This window comes from Carassius carassius, chromosome 42 (genome assembly GCF_963082965.1).
Source record: "Carassius carassius chromosome 42, fCarCar2.1, whole genome shotgun sequence".
In the NCBI taxonomy this organism is placed as follows: Eukaryota; Metazoa; Chordata; class Actinopteri; order Cypriniformes; family Cyprinidae; genus Carassius; species Carassius carassius.
The window spans coordinates 711,391-733,922 of NC_081796.1; the positions used below are offsets into that span (position 1 = coordinate 711,391).

The 22,532-nt window shown below is 38.6% G+C and overlaps 1 protein-coding gene across 1 annotated transcript in view; it reads right to left on the bottom strand.

Annotated features, from left to right (window-relative positions):
- Window positions 1-906: 906 nt before the first annotated feature.
- Window positions 907-22,532, bottom strand: part of LOC132123959 (vesicular, overexpressed in cancer, prosurvival protein 1-like) — a 46,972-nt gene continuing 25,346 nt past the window's right edge. Inside the window, exons 3-5 of the mRNA XM_059534651.1 lie at window positions 10,807-10,884; window positions 9,957-10,090; window positions 907-1,957 (exon numbers count right to left, since the gene is read on the bottom strand). Coding sequence (XP_059390634.1) covers window positions 1,749-1,957; window positions 9,957-10,090; window positions 10,807-10,884 — 421 coding nt within the window. The 3' untranslated portion in view covers window positions 907-1,748. The remainder of the gene's footprint in view (window positions 1,958-9,956; window positions 10,091-10,806; window positions 10,885-22,532) is intronic.

The following is a 22,532-nucleotide window of genomic DNA, read 5'->3' on the forward strand; positions in this document are numbered from 1 at the left end:
CTCCATAATTTGCTGCATTCTGCATTCTTAGTGTAAAACAACAGTTTAGCAAGCAATAAGTTTATCCAGTGATGGCATTGCAGATGTGACAATTTGCTTCACATTTGATCCTTTTCCATTCTAATGAAAAGGCCTGAAATGAAACAAAATCACTCCCTCCGAATAACACTCAGCTGTATTTCTCATCAGGTGTAATGCTTCTTGTTCATATGCACATATTTCAATGGTAAATGTAGTTCAATAATTCAATAATTCACAGAGGGCCATTATCGGGAGTGAACTCCAACAAAACAAGACATTTAAGCCAAAACAAGCTTTTACAATTTTCCGACCCATCCACAAAAACAGGGCACTATGGGTCTAATGAAGTGTAAAAGATGTGAATAAACCTCCCTATCACTGTCTGTGAATGGTGAACACGGCTTCAATAGACTCGCTCCATGAGTTCATCATCTATTTCAAATGAATACCCACAGAAGAGTTTCCTGACCCATTTGGGATTGGAACAAAAGGACAATTTCCTGTTTGTATGAAAGGCGTTTCCACCATTGGAATAAAAAATAAAAATGCAACTTTTTATCTCACAGTTCTGACTTGCGATTAAGACTTTTTCTTTGAATTTTGTGGTATAAACGGAGTTAAAACAGAACTGTGGCATATAAACTAGCAATTGTAAAGACAGAAATACAAGATGTAAACTCACGATTGCGAGAAAAAGTTAGAATTATGAGATTTAAGTCACAATTACCTTTTTATTATTCCTTTCTCACAATTCTGACTTTTTTCCTCGGAACATATACCTATGTTAGATATAAACTTGCAACTGTGAGTTATTAATTCCAATTCTGAAAAAATAAGTATTTTCTTACAATACTCTCTTACAAGTTTCTTTATAACTCACAATTGCGTGTTAAAGTCAGAAAAAGTCAGAATTGCGTGATATAACCTAAAATTCAGACTTTTCTGATAGTTGACTTCAGAGTTTTGAGTTTACATCTCAGAATTCTTACTTTTTTTAATGCAAACTCTTAATTGCGAGAAAACGTTTTGTGAGATAAAGTCACAATGAACTTTTCTTACAATTCCGAATTTTTTTCTAAGAATTGTTCGATAAACATTCAAGTTAAAAATTTCAATTCTGAGGGAAAAAAAGACAATTTAAATATTGTTTTCTTACAATTGTGAGTTTCTTGAAGTCACATAAAAGTCAGAACTGCGAGATAAAAGTCACACTTAGCTTTTTAATTTTGATTCAGTGGTGTTTGGTAGGCTCAGGTGCCATGAGTACTGCGACCCGTCATCATTATCGCATGATATTGTAATACGATAAAACGCTTGATCGGAGATCAGAAGCGCTGTCTACAGTACGTAACTCCCTGCTGTTAGGATTCTGATGGACGGGTGATAGATGGATGTCATGTATTTTCCACGGCATCTCAGCCTGTTCTCCAGAAGGTCAATGGGTTCTTTCCACCTTGTCGAGGTCCACTTCAGCCTGACGAGCCACTTTTCAAAGAAAGCGGAAACTCTCAGTATCTTCAATGCTTCATGTTCTGACAGCTTCTTCAAAGCTCTGTCAGATAGAGAAGTCTGTTTGAAATTGTGCATCCCATCAGGACGTTTGTTCTCTTGTTTGCTCCTCCGTAGTGCACCTGTCAAACAATAAAACAACAGACTGGGAACAGGCAAGAAAGAGGCGTCCTGAAATCAAGCAAATAAAAAGGAGAGATCCTGGAGACGATGGTCTCTCATTGTGAGGACTGGCTGTGGTTCTTCTTCTCTGCGTTCTTGAAGACCTGCTCGTAGGAGGGAGGTGGATGATTGCAGTAGGAGGGCGGCGGAGGGTACGAGCTCAGCATGTGTGATGGAGCCGGCTGACCCGGGTATGCAGGGGTCAGGGTCGTTGTCATGGCGCCGCAGGGGTCACCGTAGCCTTGCATGCCTGGTTGCTGGGAGACTGTTGGAAAAACATTGATTGAAATCAAGTCAAGGTTTACTGATGTATGTCAAGATGCTGTTACTGTAATCAGAACTGTGCAATTAATTGAAATACAGTTTCAATTTCGGCCTCCAACAATTATGAAAATACAATAACAGAGATAAAACAATTATTGCACCCATTCCCAGCAGTGCGCCTTCACTCTTTCATAAAAGCCCAATTTCATGTGCAAATCAGTAAAGTCTTGTAAAGTGATGTGCTTGATTTATTAAAGTTGATTAGATTTATCTATGTTTTTTAAGCACGAAAGAGAACTTGCGCTGTTGCTCAGGAGGCTTTCTGTGCCTGGGCTCAGCGACGGAACAGAACACGGACGGCTAAAGTGAGCGTTCAAATACACGCAAAAATGTGTCAAAATGCAGCACCTGGCGAGTATTCACATAAACCCTCATCGGTTATGTAATAAGTAGGGATGTCCCGATCAGGTTTTTTTGTCCTCGAGTCAGAGTCCGAGTCATTTGATTTTGAGTATCTGCCGATACCGAGTCCCGATCCGATACTTCTATAATACATAAAAAAAGAATAAAGAAGAGCGAAAAAACAGATCCAGGATCATCAATAAATTACATTTTGAAATATATTCAAATATAAAACAGCTATTTTAAATAGGCTAGTAAAAATATTTCAAGATCTTACTGTTTTGCTGTACTTTGGATCAAATAAATGCAGGCTTGGTGAATAGAAGGACTTCTTAAAAAAACAAACAAAAAAAAACTTAAGCTTACTGTTCAAAAACTTCTAGTATAGGCAATTTTTTCTCTAATTTCTAGCTTTTAATTGGCTTAGAAATCTATAAATGCTGGACAATAACAAATAATAATGATTTGTTTATATACTACAAACACTGTTTATCACATAATAATGCAGAATAGTTTCTATACTGTAATAAATACTATGTCAATCAGCACTGCATTGTTCATACTTTATTTATAACCTGCTGGAGATGACTTGAAGAACAATTTATTGTCGTGATCGTATATTAATGTCTTCGTGTTTGCATAAGTTTCTGTTCTCCTGTGCGCACCACAGCATAGCTGGACGCTTTTGTCCATATTAGGAATATCCTGATATCAGCGCGAGAGCGCGCTCCGGCTTCGAGTATGAATGAAACACACTGCATGAGAGTTTAGCATAGAAGTTCATCTCGCTGTATCCTGAGTCCGAATGAAATATCAGGTCATGCGCAAACTATCATGTCTCTTTGACTTTGAATCAATATTTATTCACACCAGCTCTTGAAAACAAAGTGAAGTCAAAAGGGTCTAACTCTGTGCCACCGCATAACAAAAGATGTGTTAAAAATTAATGAGAATATATATATATATCTGAGTCCTGATCGGGAGGTAACGTCCGATTCCGATCGAGTCTGAAACCACGCGATCGGGCCCGATTTCCGATCACGTGATCGGATCTGGACATCCCTAGTAATAAGTGAATGTAAACAGTTGAGAATGAAAATACGTGTGTAACAGTAAATTGAATCTGTGCAGCTCTTAAAGCTCTTCATGCTTTTGATTATCAGATAAACCTTGCGCTCTTATTTCAAGATCGTTGTTAATGCTGTGGTTATTTTAACAGTTTACTAGTTCATACATTTGGTTCATCAGCATTGTTAAAACACATTTATCATTCAATGGAACTGTGCATATGATTTAGACACTTGCTTTTCTGCTCCATCCATGCAATAAATACAGCTTTCAACTGCTCAGTTAATTGCATTAGTAAGATGCAGAGAGCCATTGACAAACTACAGAAAAGTAAAGCTACTTCACTTTAGTATTACTGGCCACGAGTCCTATAGATCACACGTCAGCTGCGCCAGAGACGAGCGCGAGCGCAATCCTGTGACAGTCTCAGGCGGTAAACAGTGGAGCGAATGAAGGACAGATTAGAGGCACGATTCACGAACACTGTTCAAGGTCTCCATTAATTTGTGCGTGTAGTAATTCAATGTGTATATATTTTTAAAGCATTGAATCACTATAAAATTCGCGATTCATTCAAATCTTAGCATTTTAAATCGATGAATGTCCGAGATCGGCAAGTCACAATTAAAAAATCGTGTTTCAAGAGCGATGCATATGCATCATCAGGGTTTGTAATCGATGCATCGAGAAAATGAGTGAATCGTTACACCCCTAAAATTTCTCTAAATCTCTAAATGTGTTTAAAATGTAGCTGCCATAGCAACCTTATTTACAGAATATATATATATTTGATATATACATCTATCTATCTTTAAATAAATCACACATATAAAGTTTTGATCATGTGGCCCACTCATAATTGTGATTATGATTTTGCCATAATAAAGCAGCCCTAACTGGAATACTGCTGGACTGTTGGGTGGCTGAGATGACACGACTTTCAAAGTTGCCATCCTACTGTAAGAAAATTAGTATTATTATTTTTATTTTATTCTAATAGTTTGTTTCTTCACACCACAGCAGCATTTAAACCAATCAAAGAGAAAAGTATCATTTATAATTTCCTAAATTACAAAAATATAATTTACATTAAATATTCTATTTTTTTTATATATAAATAAGTATACAGTCACCTAAAGGATTATTAGGAACACCACACTAATACTGGGTTTGAACCCCTTTCGCCTTCAGAACTGCCTTAATTCTACGTGGCATTGATTCAACAAGGTGCTGAAAGCATTCTTTAGAAATGTTGGCCCATATTGATAGGATAGCATCTTGCAGTTGATGGAGATTTGTGGGATGCACATCCAGGGCACGGAGCCCCCAATCCACCACATCCCAAAGATGCTCTATTGGGTTGAGATCTGGTGACTGTGGGGGTCATTTTAGTACAGTGAACTCATTGTCATGTCATGATTCGAGCTTTGTGACATGGTGCATTATCCTGCTCAGTGTTGTGGGTAACGCGTTACAAAGTAACGCGTTAGAGTACTCTAATTACTTTTTTCCTGAAATGGGTAACTTAACGTGTTAGTTTCGTGCGTAAGTAATCAATAACTTCGTTATTTTTTTAAAAAAAGTAATCCGTTATTTTAAGGAAAGGAAAATCCCGACTGCAGCCTGCTTTTTGTCAGACAGTATAGGTCTACTGTGCCACCTGCGGATGTATCAGCGGAGCCGAAGCTCTGTGATCGTAAAGTCAATGGCTGTGATACGTCTGTGCCCTGCGCCTGACCCTGTGTGTGTGTGGGGTTTTTTTTCGAACTCCCGGCAAGATGGCAGAGAGGACAGCGTTTGGTTTATGGATTGTGTTAAAGCGAATTTAGGCTTGTGACTGTGAGTGACACTTTAATAATAATTAGCTCGGCTATTAAGCGATTTGTCATTTGCCTGTGTGGCAGTGAAGGATTTAATTCAGTTTGTTATCATTTTTGTTTGACAGGCAGCTGTTAATTTCTGTTAGATCGTTGGCTGGCTGGTTGTTCATCATTTCTAAATGGATTTAAATCTGCAAGCCTGTTTAGGGTTGTGTTTACAAGTAAGCATACTTGTACTTTGATAACTGCATTATTTAAAGTTAAAGAAAAATCAGGAGTTATCTTGTGGTGCTCATAATATACAGTAGCCTAGGCTACCCGGGCTGGGTAGGTGCGAATTTTGATTAATAATATGTTCTGTGATAATAAATAAATAAAACGCCATGTGGAATAGCCTATTGCTGATTGTCTTTCCTGTTATTGTTATCCTGCAGTGTTCATTTAGTCGGATGACTGACGTTATTCATTGTCGGGAGTCACGACTTCTAGGTGCATTTAAAGGGGCCGGGGGCTGTGTCTGTCATGTGTGAGCCGCTGCAAACGGCTTTTAATTTTTGGTAACACATGAGTACTCTAACGCGTTACTTTTATGAATAGGTAATGCTGTATCATAACTGATTACTTTTAATTGATGGTAACGTTGTAACCTAACTAACTACTTTCCAAAGTAACTATACCCAACACTGATCCTGCTGGAAGTAGCCATCAGATGGGTACATGGTGGTCATAAAGGGATGGACATGGTCAGAAACAATGCTAAGGGGCCTAAAGTGTGCCAAGAAAACATCCCCCACACCATTACACCACCACCAGCAGCCTGCACAGTGGTAACAAGGCATGATGGATCCATGTTCTGATTCTGTTTACGGCACATTCTGACTCTACCATCTGAATGTCTCAACAGAAATCATCAGAAACTCATCAGACCAGGCAACATTTTTCCAGTCTTCAAGTGTCCAATTTTGGTGAGCTCATGCAAACTGTAGCCTCTTTTTCCTATTTGTAGTGGAGATGAGTGGTACCCGGTGGGATCTTCTGCTGTTGTAGCCCATCCATCTCAAGGTTGTGTGTGTTGTGGCTTCACAAATGCTTTGCTGCATACCTCGGTTGTAACGAGTGGTTATTTCAGTCAAAGTTGCTCTTCTATTAGCTTGAATCAGTCGGGCCCATTCTCCTCTGACCTCTAGCATCAACAAGGCATTTTCTCACAGGACTGCCGCATTCTGGATGTTTTTCCCTTTTCATATCATTCTTTGTAAACCCTAGAAATGCTTATGCGTGAAAATCCCAGTAACTGAGCAGATTGTGAAATACTCAGACCGGCCCGTCTGGCACCAACAACCATGCCAAGCTCACAATTGCTTAAATCACCTTTCTTTCCCATTCTGACATTCAGTTTAGAGTTCAGGAGATTGTCTTGATCCCATTGCCATTTTTAGTTTAGATTTTATTTTACGTGTATATAGTTTTATTAATTTCTATTTAAGTTCTAGCTGTAATTATTAAAGTACAATTTAGCTCTGCTTTAGCTTGTTTACTCTTTACTAAACCCTGGCATATCTACGGTGAATATTATTGGATCTATGACAAATATCTTGTGAGGTTCCTCATCTGTAAACTGCTTTGGTTAAAAGCATCTGATAAATTAAATATAAATATACTTAGAATTTCTTTAATATACACTACCATACAAAAGTTTGGGGTTGGTTATGTTTTTATTATTATTGTTTGTTATTTTCTGAAAAGAGTCTCTTCTGTTCACCAGGGCTGCATTTGTTTTATGAAATATGACAATAAGTACCCTATTTTTACTGGAGAGTTTTCTTTACTCCTGTGACACAGTGTGTGTGTTTTATTTTGATAGTGGAGCTGTTATATGCTTCAGATGTCTGTGCTGGTCTGATATGAATGAGCTGAAGGAAACTAGCAGATCTGACATCAGTGTTTAACCAGATAACTCAATGTTCCCTTTCAGTCAGTCACGTTCAACATTACATCAGTGACTGATGAATTGGGATCTCACTAGAGAGTGTTAACAAAACAAGCTAATGAATTTTGGCGTGGCCACGGTGTGGAGCTGGCACCAGGAAAGCGGCGCAGCCCCTGAGACGGGCGACCTGGAGTCTCAGGATCCTGCTCTTTAGGAGATGGTGAAGGCACCGCACCGCTCCTTCCCCCAGAGAAGGGCCGGGTGGAGAATCTTTTGTTTCCTTTTTGTTCTGTTTCACCACTGGTTCCCCAGCCAGTGGTACACAAACATTCAATAAGAGAGTCGCGAAGGACGCGATAGAGCCGGTCCCTCCAACTGATATGAAGTCAGGGTTTTACAGCCCATACTTCATTGTACCCAAGAAAGGCGTTGGGTTACGGCCAATCCTGGACCTGCGCGTTCTGAACTGGGCCCTTCACAAGCTCCCGTTCAGGATGTTAATGCAGAGACATATCTTTCATCCACAAGATTTGTCCATGAGATACTTTCATGTCTCGATTCTCCCCCGACACAGGCTGTTTCTCCACTTCGCGTTCGAGGGGTGGGCATCAGTAGAAGGTCCTCCCCTTCGGGCTGTCCCTGTCACCTCGTGTCTTCACCAAGGTCGTGGAGGCAGCCCTCATCCCCTTGAGGGAAGCAGCCATTCGCATTCTCAACTACCTCGACGACTGGCTCATATTGGCCCACTCCCAAGCTCAGTTGTGCGAACACAGGGACGTGGTACTCAGCCACCCTTTTGGGGCTCCGGGTCAACTGGGAAAAGAGCAAACTCTCCCCTGTACAGAGGATCTGACAGCATGTCTCTTGACGGAGCGCGCTCAGTCTATACTGAACTGCCTGGAGTCATTTCGGGGCAGGAAGGCATTCCACTGAAAGAGGCTCAGAGGCTCCTGGGGCATATAGTATCCGCTGCCGCTTCATATGAGACCGCTTCAGCGTTGGCTTCACGATCGATCCTGAGATGGGCATGGCCATGGGCACTGCCGCCAAACCTTCAGCCCATGGTTGGACCTTGCTTTTCTACGGCAGGGGTTCCCCTAGTGCAAGTGTCCAGGCATGTTGTTGTTTCAACAGATGCCTCTGCCATCGGCTTGGGTGCCATGTACAACGGGCATGCAGCATCAGCATCCCACATGTGTATTCATCCACGGTATGTCTTCCCTCATGGTAAGCCCGTGTCTTTCCCTGGCAGAGATTTCTCTGTATAGCCAATAGTGGCGTTTTCCCTACGGATCCCAATTTGTCAGTCACTGGTGTAACGTGGAACATGACTGACTGAAAGGGAACATCTTGGTTACGTAAGTAACCCTCGTTCCCTGAAGGAGGGAACGGAGACGTTACGTTCCATCGCCACAGTTGCTGTACCACTGCTGTACGGCCAAGGCACACTGTCTCGGCTCCTCATCGAAAAACTGATTGTGCGCCTGCTCACGCTCTCCTTATATACCCGCGCTGCGGGGCGGGGTGCGTGATGCAAATCTCGCACGCCAACATTCATTAGCTTGTTTTGTTAACACTCGAAGCGATTTGTCTCTCTAGCAAGATCCCAATTCGTCAATCACTGATGTAAGGTCCCTGTTTCCTCCTTCAGTGATCGAGGGTTACATACATAACCGAGACAATGTTTTATATTAATCATCTCTTTCTATTTATTTGAATTACAGATTCACATGGAGCTTTTCACAGCTTTATAATATGTTTGCAGATGCAGTCTATCGTTCAGATGAACTGCAGGAAACTAGATCTCTAGCTGGGGACTTTGATTCAGTCTCTTATTGATGCCAGTTTTGTTTCTCAGCTTCCCGATCTATTTTAAGATAAATGAGAGAGAGCTTTTCCTTTTTCATGTTAATTTGTGCTCTAAACAAAATTCTTTAAGAGATAAAAACCAGGGAATTGCCGTCTTAATTAGATTCTCAATTCAGTTTTCCTCTCGAGCAGCAAATATAACGAGTCTCTTCATTTTCCCTCAGTACAGATAGTTTTAAGAGCCAAACTAAAGTGACCTTTTTTTTCTTAATGCAAGTTTTAGTGGTTGGAAAAATATGAATATTTAATATTTCACTGTGAATGTTGCCAATTGTACACAGCTATGTTTTTATCTCGAAATGTAATGAGTAATGTATATAAAAATAGTATTTTCAAGGAAGGTTGTTGCTTAACTTCGCTGTCTACTCTAGAATGGTCTATGAAGTCAATATCTACCTTGTTCACTTTCCTAATAGAAGTTCCTGCTCTTATTGCATTTGATCGATCAGTTCACGTTTAAAAAAGAAAGAAATGTTCATCTTGTAGTCTTTCGTCTGTAATGTGAGAACTTGCTTTTTCTCAGAAATGACTTTCTGTTTCTCCTGCTCAAGTTTAACAAGCGTCTGCCTGCTGGTTCAAGAGGGAATAACACCGCAATCGATGGCAAACTCTAGAATCTTACACCCACTTTCCACAATGCAATTAATTCCTCTTGGACACAATGAAGTGCCACACTCCTTTCCTCTCCTGGAGTATCCGGTCCTGCTGTAAAGATGTCACATTATGCCAGTAAAATGAGCTGCGATGTTATCTGTAGCAGTTTCTTCTCTCTTTCCTTGAATGTCTTATAAATCAGTCAAATCTTCTGGAAGATCAGGTTTTGTGAGCTACGCTGGAGAGGTTCTCTGGATCAGAGCAGCAGCTTCAGTGATGGTTTGGGTCCAGATCTGTGATGGAGAGTGAACGCTCACCTGGCGAGCTGACCGGGTGTCTGGTGAAGGACACGTTGAAGGCAGGCTCCTCGCTGAGCGCAGACGCATACATCCTCCGGCGAATGAAGAAGCCGGCGCCGCAGCAGAACAGCACAGCCATCATCAGCAGCAGCCTGCGAGACACACACACACACACACACCACACTGCTGCAGATGTGTATCCTGTACTATACTGAAGTGACACATCCTGCTCCACTGTCCACAGCAAATGAAACTTACAGAAGGGATTTTATATACATAGAAAGCATTTTAAATGTTCCTACTTTAATGCTTCAAATAACATTTGTGAACATAAAAGGTCAAAATATGTAAGTGATAATCAATGGCTAGCTGTGCATTAAAGGATTTTGAATGCATCACGTCATGCATTCAAAGAACCGCCCAATGCAAAGCAGAGATATAAATGTTATAAATTCACAGCTTATTGCTTTTATAAAGCTGTCATTCCATATACATAGTAAGGTTTCACAGAATAAAAAAGAGCAAATAAAGTGTAATGATAGTAACAAAAACAGCATTCTTCCACCAAACAATGTAATTCCTCAAAAATGTTAGTAGAGTAATTTACAGCTCAGCCAATCAGAATCAAGGACCGGAACATTCCGTGTCATTAATATTTTGGTGCTGCACAGTGATTCCTCTGGCTCTAAATATACCTGACAATATGTTCCACTGAATGAGATTTTTGTGAATCATGGTAAAAATGTCTAATGGTCATTATTTTTTGCTCAGAAAAAAATTAAACTAAACTAAATTAAGCTTTTATTTTTTTTAAGATGTATAATTTGCTCTTAAAATCCAACAGTAAATTAAAAATGGTGGTTCTTACCAGAAATACCAGAGTCTCTGGATGGAAAGCGCTCGGATGCAGCAGCGAGTCCCACAACAATCCTCATACGAGCGACATCTGTGGAGAAACCAGGAGTAAGAGGTCAAAGAAGATCGCTTCATTTCCATTTCCAAACAAACATGTGCACGGATCCGGGGCCCTTCACCGAGAGCCCATACCATCTCGCTTACAGAACACACGATGATGAATGAAGCCACACACACACACACATCAGAGTCAAAAACTAATTTCTGAGATTAGAGTTGATCTCTCTAGTGCTGTCTGGTATCAAATCAGTGACAAACACTGGAGATATTCTGCTTTTCTTCATTTCTGATGCATGTATTGTTGATGATGTTCTCGTACAGTCTGAAGGTAATAATCGTGTTCTCCTCTCGCTGGTTCCTCATTAATGGCTCATTAAGTATGCTAATGCATCACAGTCGTTCTGATGGGGCTCATCGGTTTCTCTCAGCACTCGGATCATTTCACAATATGGCACAGCTTGGAAAAATGTGGTCTCAGTTTGATGGGAACTGACTGCATTTTTCACACCGTTTAGAAAAAGCCTTCTCAGAAGAAAGACAACTGATGGATTCATTCTTTGAGTTCACTAAAGAATGACTTAAAAACACATTACAAATGACTGTGTTCAAACTAGGACACTGTAAATACATAGAAGGAAACAAGATGAGTAGAGTAGTATTTTAAAGAAAAATGAAGAAACAGAAAGATTATTAATAACTAAATTATTAATAGTTTTTAATTTTCAAATGCACCCATTTATTCACTTTACTTTATATTATTACAGGGTTTTATAGGTCTTAATCGCAATAATTTGCCCAAGCCTTAAACAGGTTTTAAATTAGAACAGAAAGTGTTAAATTCATGGCATTAAATATTGAATGCACTGCAAAAACTTTTTTTTTCTCTGTATGATTATTAACCATACAAATAATACAAATAACATCTTTTAATCATGAAACATTTACATTTACAAAATTAGGAAATTAAATATTGTTTTCTGAGAGGTCTTGTTGCTTTGCATCTCAGTGAATCTTTAGAAATTTTAATATTTAACATACATTTTTTATTTATTTTGTAAAATCTTTTTTTTTGTCATTAAGTGCAATAAAAAAAGAGGAAATTAGATGAAAACTTAAAAAACAAATGTAAATTAGAAACGTTGTTACAACTAACTGGAAAATAAAAATAAATTAAATCTAAATAGAAATAGTAATATTTTTTTAAAAGATTGATGAAATGACAAAAACACAGAAAATTACTAAAACTTAAACTAAAATTGAAATAAATATATAAAATGACTGTGTATCACTGACAAACAATAATTAATTCCCATTTTTGTTCCCAGTTTTGTTTCCTAAAGTGGACTGTAGGTGAATATCCCCTTCATCCAGAGCTCGTTTGGTTTTGTCTGGAGCAGAAGTCAACCGTCTGAATGAATCAAACTTAGTTTCACAGCATTCTGCAAACGTGTCTCTGACCGAAGAGTGCAAAACAGCTGAGAGAAAACACATGACTGCTGAAATAAATGACCGTCTGGTCATCTCTAGACAGACAAGGACTTCTGCACCCTGCTCATGATCCATCATCGCCTTGAGCCCTTCATTCATGTTTAATCAGTCAGATCTTTCATTACATAAATCATCTTTTAAAAAAAAACACAACAATATCTAGAACCCACAAGCAACTTTAACTCCAAATTACAAAGACATGGCAAAAACTTGAACTGAAACATGAAATTTTGAAGTAGAAAATCTTTGCATTATTTACGACTATGACAATTATTTTTACAGGGAATGCATGTTATATATTCTCTAATATATCCAAGAACTGGTGTCATCTTCATCATCAGCCTCATCTGCCTTTATTTCTACAGGGTTTGATGATTCCTGATCATTAATCATTAAAGCTTCTCAGCATATATTCATATCTCAGGTAATATCTGCAGATCTGTGCAATGGAGCGTAGCTCTGACACAAAAATATTGTCAACACTGATAATAATCAGAAATGTTTTTTGAGCAGTAAAGTACTGTATTTTTATTAAATAAATGCAGTGTTAAGCACTAATAGAATCAGATGATCACGAATACAAATATGACTAAAATATGATTAAAATGTAAATGCTCAATTCTACATTCTCTGCTATTTTTTGGTATATTGCTCCTGGAAAAAAAAAGTGTATCTTGATAATCTCTTGATCACTACATAATCAATATGATGTGATTTATATGTTGCTAGCAAATCATCATCATTATGACCATCTTTAATATAAAGTGAGCACTGTGCTATGTCCGAACTGATTGCACTATATTTTCACTGTTTTTTTTTTAAATGTAAAATCATTTTCTGTTTTCAAATTCATTTTAAGTAAATTTTTTAATCATTTTAAAAGTTTTAAAATTGCTTGTTTTATTTTTGTTATTATTTTTCTTCATGATTATTTTACATTCTTTTATGTAAAGCACTTTGAATTACCACTGTGTACGAAATGTGCTGTATAAATAAACTTGCCTTGCCTTGCCTTCATTTCCTGCATGCCATGTATTTTCTCTCATTGGGTTTCAGAGAGTGCCGTATCTCACACTTCATATCGTTCGTATCTGATGGAGTGCAGTGAAGTTTCATCAGTAATACCTCATTCATAACTAATTCATATCACTGAATTACTGCTGAACTTCACCAGCTGTCACTCAGAAAGTTCCTGCATCTTCAGTTTTAACATATTGTGGATATTTTGGAAACAGTTTCAGCTACCGATAAGTTTCTACAACTCAATTCCTTCTTCAGAATTCTGCAGATTTTAATGTAAAAAAATGACACATTTCAATAAATTAATAAATCATTACTTTTTGAATCAGGGACACATTAAATTGATGCCAGTAAAGACATTTATAATGTTATAGAAGATTTCTATTCCAAATAAATGCTGAAAAATATTACTTAAGGTTGTTAAATAAATAAAATAATCAGGTGTCATAAATGTAACGAATTTAAGAGAAAAGCATGTGCTAATTGTAATATTTGCTTAGAATTTTATTTTATTTAGTCTATTCATTTATTTTGGCATGTTTCTTCATGTCGGTTGTACCGTGTATATTTAAATTTTGGGGAACAAAAATGTCTCAAATATGGCATTTCAAATATGAATGATCCTGTTCAAAAAAGTATATAGTATAAGGATTATTTTTTTTATATATACTGTATTTTTTAAAATTATTTATTAATTTAGCTGTTTTAATGAAATGTACAGTGCAGAAATTAAAGAGTTGTACAGTGCAAGCAGTGCAGGTCATGTCTTTTAGGAGACAGTTACTGTTTTTGGATAAAAATATACAATTATTTTTATAGAATAGAAAAACTTTGATTTTGTTGGTTGCACACACAACTGTTAAATATTAAAATATTTCTATAAATAAAGTGGTAAAATATAACTTAATTCACACCATATTTCTGATATTATCGATCAATCTTATCAGATCAATTTCGATCGTTCACTTTTATTTTATTTCCGTGAGTGCAGTACACCTGCAAAGTGTTAGCACTCGTTAGCTTGTCATTAGCGTTTTCATTCGAACCTATCGCTGTTTTCTTTTCTCCTCTCCCTCGCTCCAGTTTTTCACAAGTTCATCAAACAACCGCAGTAAGAATATTTCATCAAGCACGGTGAGTAATGGCTTCTCCCGTCATTGTTACTTGCACCTCTTGCCACATGTACAGTTTATCTATCTCTGTCGCTGATGAGGGATTCACATGTGATAAATGCAGGGAAATAGTTAGGCTGACAGAGAAGATTTCAGAATAAGAGACACGCATCCAAACTTTAATTGAGGACAGTAAGAATGTTAGGGCTCTAGATACGGCTTTGGATGCGTCTAGCTCAGGGATTCCTGTACATTGTTCGGTTCCGGAAACAGAGCCCCTGCAGCAGGGCAACTGGGTGACGGTGAGGCAGCGTAGTCGTGGGTCAAAACACCGCTCTTCTGTTCCGATCAAAACATTAAACAGGTTCTCCCCACTCAGTGATGCACCCACTGAGAAACCTGATGAAAGTGCTCTAGTTATTGGTGATTCTATTGTACGGAACGTGAATATAGAGACACCAGCCACCATAGTCAAATGTTTACCGGGAGCCAGAGCGCCTGACATCTTGGCAAATTTAAAAGTGCTGGCTAATGCTAAACGTAAATACAGTAAGATTGTTATTCATGCCGGCGCTAATGATGTTCGACTTCGCCAGTCGGAGATCACTAAAAATAACATTAAAGAGGTGTGTGAACTTGCAAGCACGATGTCAGACACTGTAATATGCTCTGGTCCCCTCCCTGCTTACCGTGGTGATGAGATGCATAGCAGATTGTCATCACTCAATGGCTGGATGTCTAAGTGGTGCCCACAGAATAACATGGGTTTCATAGACAATTGGATGAGCTTTTGGGGCAGACCTGACCTGTTTAAAAGAGATGGTCTTCATTCCTCCTGGGGTGGCGCCACTCTTCTCTCTAGAAATATGGCAAATATTCTTAGAGTTTATACTTGACTAACTGGGGCCCAGGTCAGGAAGCAGACAGACTGGCTAAACCGACCGTCTGCTAGCTGCCTCCCGTCACAGAGGTCAGTTAATTCTCAGCACATAGAGACTCTTTCACCTAGATATCACACTATAGAGACTGTGTCTGTTCCCCGAACTAGAAAAAACAAAAAACGTCCAAACCAAGTTAAGATTAACAATTTAATTGAGGTTCAACAAATAAAAAACAGATGCAATATGGATAAACAAATTATAAAGCTTGGCTTATTGAATATCAGATCCCTTTCTACGAAAACACTTTTTGTAAATAATATGATCACTGATCATAATATAGATGTACTCTGTTTGACAGAAACCTGGCTAAAACCTGATGATTACATTATTTTAAATGAGTCCACCCCCCAAGATTACTGTTATAAACATGAGCCGCGTCTAAAAGGCAAAGGGGGAGGTGTTGCTTCAATTTTTAACAACGTTTTCAGGATTTCTCAGAGGGCAGGCTTCAAGTATAACTCGTTTGAAGTAATGGTACTTCATATAACATTATCCAGAGAAACAAATGTTAATGATAAATCCCCTGTGATGTTTGTACTGGCTACTGTATACAGGCCACCAGGGCACCATACAGACTTTATTAAAGAGTTTGGTGATTTTACATCCGAGTTAGTTCTGGATGCAGATAAAGATTTAATAGTTGGTGATTTTAATATCCATGTTGATAATGAAAAAGATGCATTGGGATCAGCATTTATAGACATTCTGAACTCTATTGGTGTTAGACAACACGTTTCAGGACCTACTCATTGTCGAAATCATACTCTAGATTTAATACTGTCACATGGAATTGATGTTGATGGTGTTGAAATTATTCAGCCAAGTGATGATATCTCAGATCATTATTTAGTTCTTTGCAAAATTCATATAGCCAAAATTGTAAATTCTACTTCGTGTTACAAGTATGGAAGAACCATCACTTCTAACACAAAAGACTGCTTTTTAAGTTATCTTCCTGATGTATCCAAATTCCTTAGCATATCCAAAACCTCAGAACAACTTGATGATGTAACAAAAACTATGGACTCACTCTTTTCTAGCACTTTAAATAAAGTTGCTCCTTTACGCTTAAGGAAGGTTAAAGAAAACAGTTTGACACCATGGTATAATGAGCATACTCGCACCCTAAAGAGAGCAGCCTGAAAAATGGAGCGCAGCTGGAGGAAAACAAAACTAGAGGTATTTCGTATTGCTTGGCGGGAAAGTAACCTATCCTACAGAAAAGCATTAAAAAAATGCTTGATCCGATTACTTTTCTTCTCTTTTAGAAGAAAACAAACACAACCCCAGGTATTTATTCAATACAGTGGCTAAATTAACGAAAAATAAAGCCTCAACAAGTGTTGACATTTCCCAACACCACAGCAGTAATGAGTTTATGAACTACTTTACTTCTAAAATCGATACTATTAGAGAAAAAATTGCAACCATTCAGCCATCAGCTACAGTATCACATCAGACAGTGCACTATAGATCCCCTGAGGAACAGTTCCACTCATTCTCTACCATAGGAGAGGAAGAATTGTATAAACTTGTTAAATCATCTAAACCAACAACATGTATGTTAGACCCTATACCATCTAAGCTCCTAAAAGAGGTGCTTCCAGAAGTCATAGATCCTCTTCTGACTATTATAAATTCCTCATTGTCATTAGGATATGTCCCCAAAACCTTCAAACTGGCTGTTATTAAGCCTCTCATAAAAAAAAACCACAACTTGACCCCAAAGAACTAGTTAATTATAGACCAATCTCGAATCTCCCTTTTCTGTCCAAGATACTAGAAAAGGTGGTATCCTCACAATTATATTTATTCTTAGAGAAAAATGGTATATGTGAGGATTTCCAGTCAGGATTTAGACCGTATCATAATACCGAGACTGCTCTCCTTTGAGTTAAAAATGATCTGCTCTTATCATCTGATCGTGGGTGTATCTCTCTATTAGTTTTATTGGATCTTAGTGCTGCGTTTGACACAATTGACCACAATATTCTTTTGCATAGACTTGAACACTTTGTTGGCATTAATGGAAGTGCATTAGCATGGTTTAAATCGTACTTATATGACCGCCATCAGTTCGTAGCAGTGAATGAAGATGTATCCTATCGATCACAAGTGCAGTATGGAGTACCTCAAGGCTCAGTACTAGGGCCGCTACTCTTCACGCTTTATATGTTACCCTTGGGAGATATCATCAGGAAACATGGTGTTAGCTTTCACTGTTATGCTGATGATACTCAGCTCTATATTTCTTCGCGGCCCGGTGAAACACACCAATTTGAAAAATTAATGGAATGCATAATCGATATAAAAAAACTGGATGACAAGAAATTTCTTACTGCTAAATTCTGAAAAAACAGAGGTGATAATTATAGGACCTAAAAACTCTGCTTGTAATAACCTAGAACACTGTCTAAGACTTGATGATTGCTCTGTCAATTCTTCGTCATCAGTTAGGAACCTACAGTAGGTGTTCTAGCATTTGTAAAACTACATTTTTCCATCTCAAAAATATATCTAAATTACGGCCTATGCTCTCAATGTCAAATGCAGAAATGTTAATCCATGCATTTATGACCTCAAGGTTAGATTATTGTAATGCTTTATTGGGTGGTTGTCCTGCACGCTTAGTAAACAAACTACAGCTAGTCCAAAATGCAGCAGCAAGAGTTCTTACTAGAACCAGGAAGTATGACCATATTAGCCCGTTCCTGTCAACACTGCACTGGCTCCCTATCAAACATTGTATAGATTTTAAAATATTGCTTATTACTTATAAAGCCCTGAATGGTTTAGCACCTCAGTTTTTGAATGAGCTCCTTTTAAATTATAATCCTCTACGTCCGCTACGTTCTCAAAACTCAATTTGATAATACCTAGAATATCAAAATCAACTGCGGGCGGCAGATCCTTTTCCTATTTGGCGCCTAAACTCTGGAATAACCTACCTAACATTGTTCGGGAGGCAGACACACTTTTGCAGTTTAAATCTAGATTAAAGACCCATCTCTTTAACCTGGCATACACATAACATACTAATATGCTTTTAATATCCAAATCCGTTAAAGGATTTTTAGGCTGCATTAATTAGGTAAACCGGAACCGGGAACCCTTCCCATAACACCCTATGTACTTGCTACATCATTAGAAGAATGGCATCTACGCTAATATTTGTCTGTTTCTCTCTTGTTCCGAGGTCACCGTGGCCACCAGATCCAGTCTGTGTCCAGATCAGAGGGTCACTGCAGTCACCCGGATCCAGTACGTATCCAGACCAGATGCTGGATCAGCACCTAGAAAGGACCTCTACATCCCTGAAAGACAGCGGAGACCAGGACAACTAGAGCCCCAGATACAGATCCCCTGTAAAGACCTTGTCTCAGAGGAGCACCAGGACAAGACCACAGGAAACAGATGATTCTTCTGCACAATCTGACTTTGCTGCAGCCTGGAATTGAACTACTGGTTTCGTCTGGTCAGAGGAGAACTGGCCCCCCCCCAACTGAGCCTGGTTTCTCCCAAGGTTTTTTTCTCCATTCTGTCACCGATGGAGTTTCGGTTCCTTGCCGCTGTCGCCTCTGGCTTGCTTAGTTGGGGACACTTCATCTACAGCGATATCGTTGACTTGATTGCAAATAAATGCACAGACACTATTTAACTGAACAGAGATGACATAACTGAATCCAATGATGAACTGCCTTTAACTATCATTTTTGCATTATTGACACACTGTTTTCCTAATGAATGTTGTTCAGTTGCTTTGACACAATGTATTTTGTTTAAAGCGCTATATAAATAAAGGTGACTTGACTTGACTTTATACTGTACAAACTGTATATTCTATGGCCCTACACCAACCTTACACCTAACCCTAACACTCACAGGAAACTTTGTGCATTTTTACTTTCTCAAAAAAACTAATTCTGTATGATTTATAAGCATTTTGAAAAATGGGGACATGGGTTATGTCCTCATGTCCTGATATGTCACAAAAACAAGAACACACACACACACACACACGCACACACAGAGACACACACACACACATCACACAAACACGCACATACACACAGACATACACAGAGACACACACTCATCAACACACACACAAACAGAGAGACACACACTCATCAACACACAGAGAGAGAGAGAGAGAGAGACACACATACACTCTCTCTCTCTCTTTCTCTCTCTCTCTTTCTCTCTCTCTCTTTCTCTCTCTCTCTCTCACACACACACACACACACACACACTTAGACAATACTGTCTTATTTTTGTAAACTGCAATATAAAATCTATTCCTGTGATTGTTGGCATGCTGGTTAAAACCAGTGCCACTGTGAATGCTGAAGCAGATAATTAGCCATTGATGACCTTTCAGCAGAACATCTGTAACTGAAGGTCCTAATTACCAGCACTTTAAAAGCCACTGCCCTTTGATTTAACGAGCGTAGACGTTCTGATATCTACAGCAAGCCTGTGTTCAGAGGTGTAAAGCAACTCTGAAGGAAGTCATGCTTTAGACAGAATTATTAGAAATAATAAAGAACTATATACAGCTGTGGTCAAAAGTTTACACACACTTTGCAGTATAATATTCATTATTTTACCAAAATAAAGAGAGATCATACAAAATGCATGTTATTTTTTATTTAGTACTGGTCTGAATAAGATATTAAACAAAATAAGTTCACATATAGTCCCTCGGCTCTTAATGCATCGTGTTGCCTTCTGGATCATCAGTGAATGTTTGGACCTTTTTTATACTTGTGTTTGAGTCCCATAATTGTCCTCAGTGTGAAAAGATGGATCTCAAAAGCATACAGTCTAACTATGTAAACATCTTTCATGTGAAATCTCTTATTCAGGTCAGTACTGAATAAAAAAACATGCATTTTGTATGATCCCCCTTATTTTGGTAACATCTTGCAGATGCTAATTTTGACTACAACTGTAAAAATTATATTTTTATTAGTATTTTTATTTTAATAAATCAAAATCATAAAATATTAACCTTAATTTATTTTGTATTTGCATTCATTAAAACCTGGCACTAGGCCTATTTGATATAAACAAATGCATTTAGCAACTTATTAAACTGTGTTGCAGTGGTTAGTAAAGAAGAAGCTGGATTCTGCACAGTATTTCTAATCTAGTAATAATAAATTCCCCAATTTAATGTCACCAACAGTCTAAATATGTGCAATAAATCCCTGCCATGCTGATATGATTGTCTATGAAACATGCAAGACTGTGTCCAGGTACACTGAAAGTCTTCATAAAATATAAAAGGAGGCTGTATCAATATTTACAGCTGTTCAAAGAAATCTTTGATCTATATTTAAAAAGTGCCACACATCATATAAACCACACGTGATCAATAAATGATGACAGTCCACACAACGGAAACTGAAATAGATACTGCATGAAAAAAAAAATACAGAAATACAGAATTATGAGTTCTGATCTGACAAATCAAGCTCCTGATCCCTCAGATCTGTAATGTGTACAGCAGCGCTTGCTCCGATGCTCACAGAACGCCTGCTGACGCTTGAATCGACCTGGAGCAGATCAGAGAAGGGTTTCTGGAAGCTTTAATCTTTCAGGAGGGATGGAGACAGTGGCAGAAAGCTGAATCATCAGAAATAACACAGTCTGTTCACCACGATTAGCCTGTAAACATTGGAGTTTGGGATGATAGAAACTCCACCTTAAAAACAGCATTGCTGCAAAGAAAGAACTACGGTTGAAGTTTCATAGACTTACAGAGAAAGGTCTATAATTTGACAACTGACTAATTTTCAACTGTGTAGGCCTTTGGCCAGGTGTTTAAAAGGCCATAAAACATTAAAGTTTTCAGTGATGGAACACAAAAGAAACGTTTAGCACAATGTACACGCTGCACGATTACACCGATCAGAAAAAGTAAAACAGTGATTAACCGAGAATGTTTTACAAAAAAATATTATTTTTAGTCTTTTTTACTTAAAGGGTCATGAAACACCAAACTACTTTTTATGAGTGTTTGTGTTGCACATCATATAAGGCAATATTAGCATCCTTTAGGCCTAATGGTTAGAGAGTCGGACTCCCAATCGAAAGGTTGTGAGTTCGAGTCCCGGGCCGGCAGGAATTGTGGGTGGGGGGAGTGCATGTACAGTTCTCTCTCCACCTTCAATACCACGACTTAGGTGCCCTTGAGCAAGGCATCGAACCCCCAACTGCTCCCCGGGCGTCGCAGCATAAATGGCTGCCCACTGCTCCGGGTGTGTGTTCACAGTGTGTGTGTGTGTGTTCACTGCTCTGTGTGTGTGCATTTCGGATGGGTTAAACGCAGAGCACAAATTCTGAGTATGGGTCACCATACTTGGCTGAATGTCACTTCACTTTCACTCATTTTTCACTTCAATTTACTACAGTAAATTGCAGTACTTTGATGACATATCATTGTTTTTTATAATTATTCATGAGACTGTTTGTTCTGATCCTATGAGAAGACGCTTCGCTTACTTTTTCACAACAGCAAGTACTGATTTCCTGACAGACGCTTCAGACTATGAGATTGCACACATTAAAGGTGCTGTAAGATTTTGACTCTACTAAAGCATAAAAATGCTACAGTCAGTTATTCTCCTTTAAAAATGTGCGTTCAGGGCCGGAATGTCGCTCTTTGTTTTGGTTTGAGAAACCCGCCCACTGCCAGTTTATTGTATTTCCAATTGTATTTCAACACCCCGGGTTGCCAGTTGGTGGAAAACACAGCGTATTTCATGTCATTCATCAAGTGCACTCGTTCCTGTTGGTGTCATCAATCTGGCAACCTGCATGTGTGTCAAGTCTGAGGAGGAGGGGCCAGGTGAAAAAAAACACTCCAATATTTTGAATTTGGACTGCGATACTTAGTTCAACCACTCGGTGTCAATCCTACATACAACCATAGACATCATATAGGTAGACGCCCTATTGGCCGCTGGGCGACGAGATTTGCGGCCGCCATCTTGAACCGGTCGTACTCCTAGTTCCCTCTCGAGGCGGGAACTCAACATTACGTCAGCTAAGACGTATATGGGGAACTCCTCCCTTCTCCCACTTTTGCTGAAATCTTATTGGCTAACGCC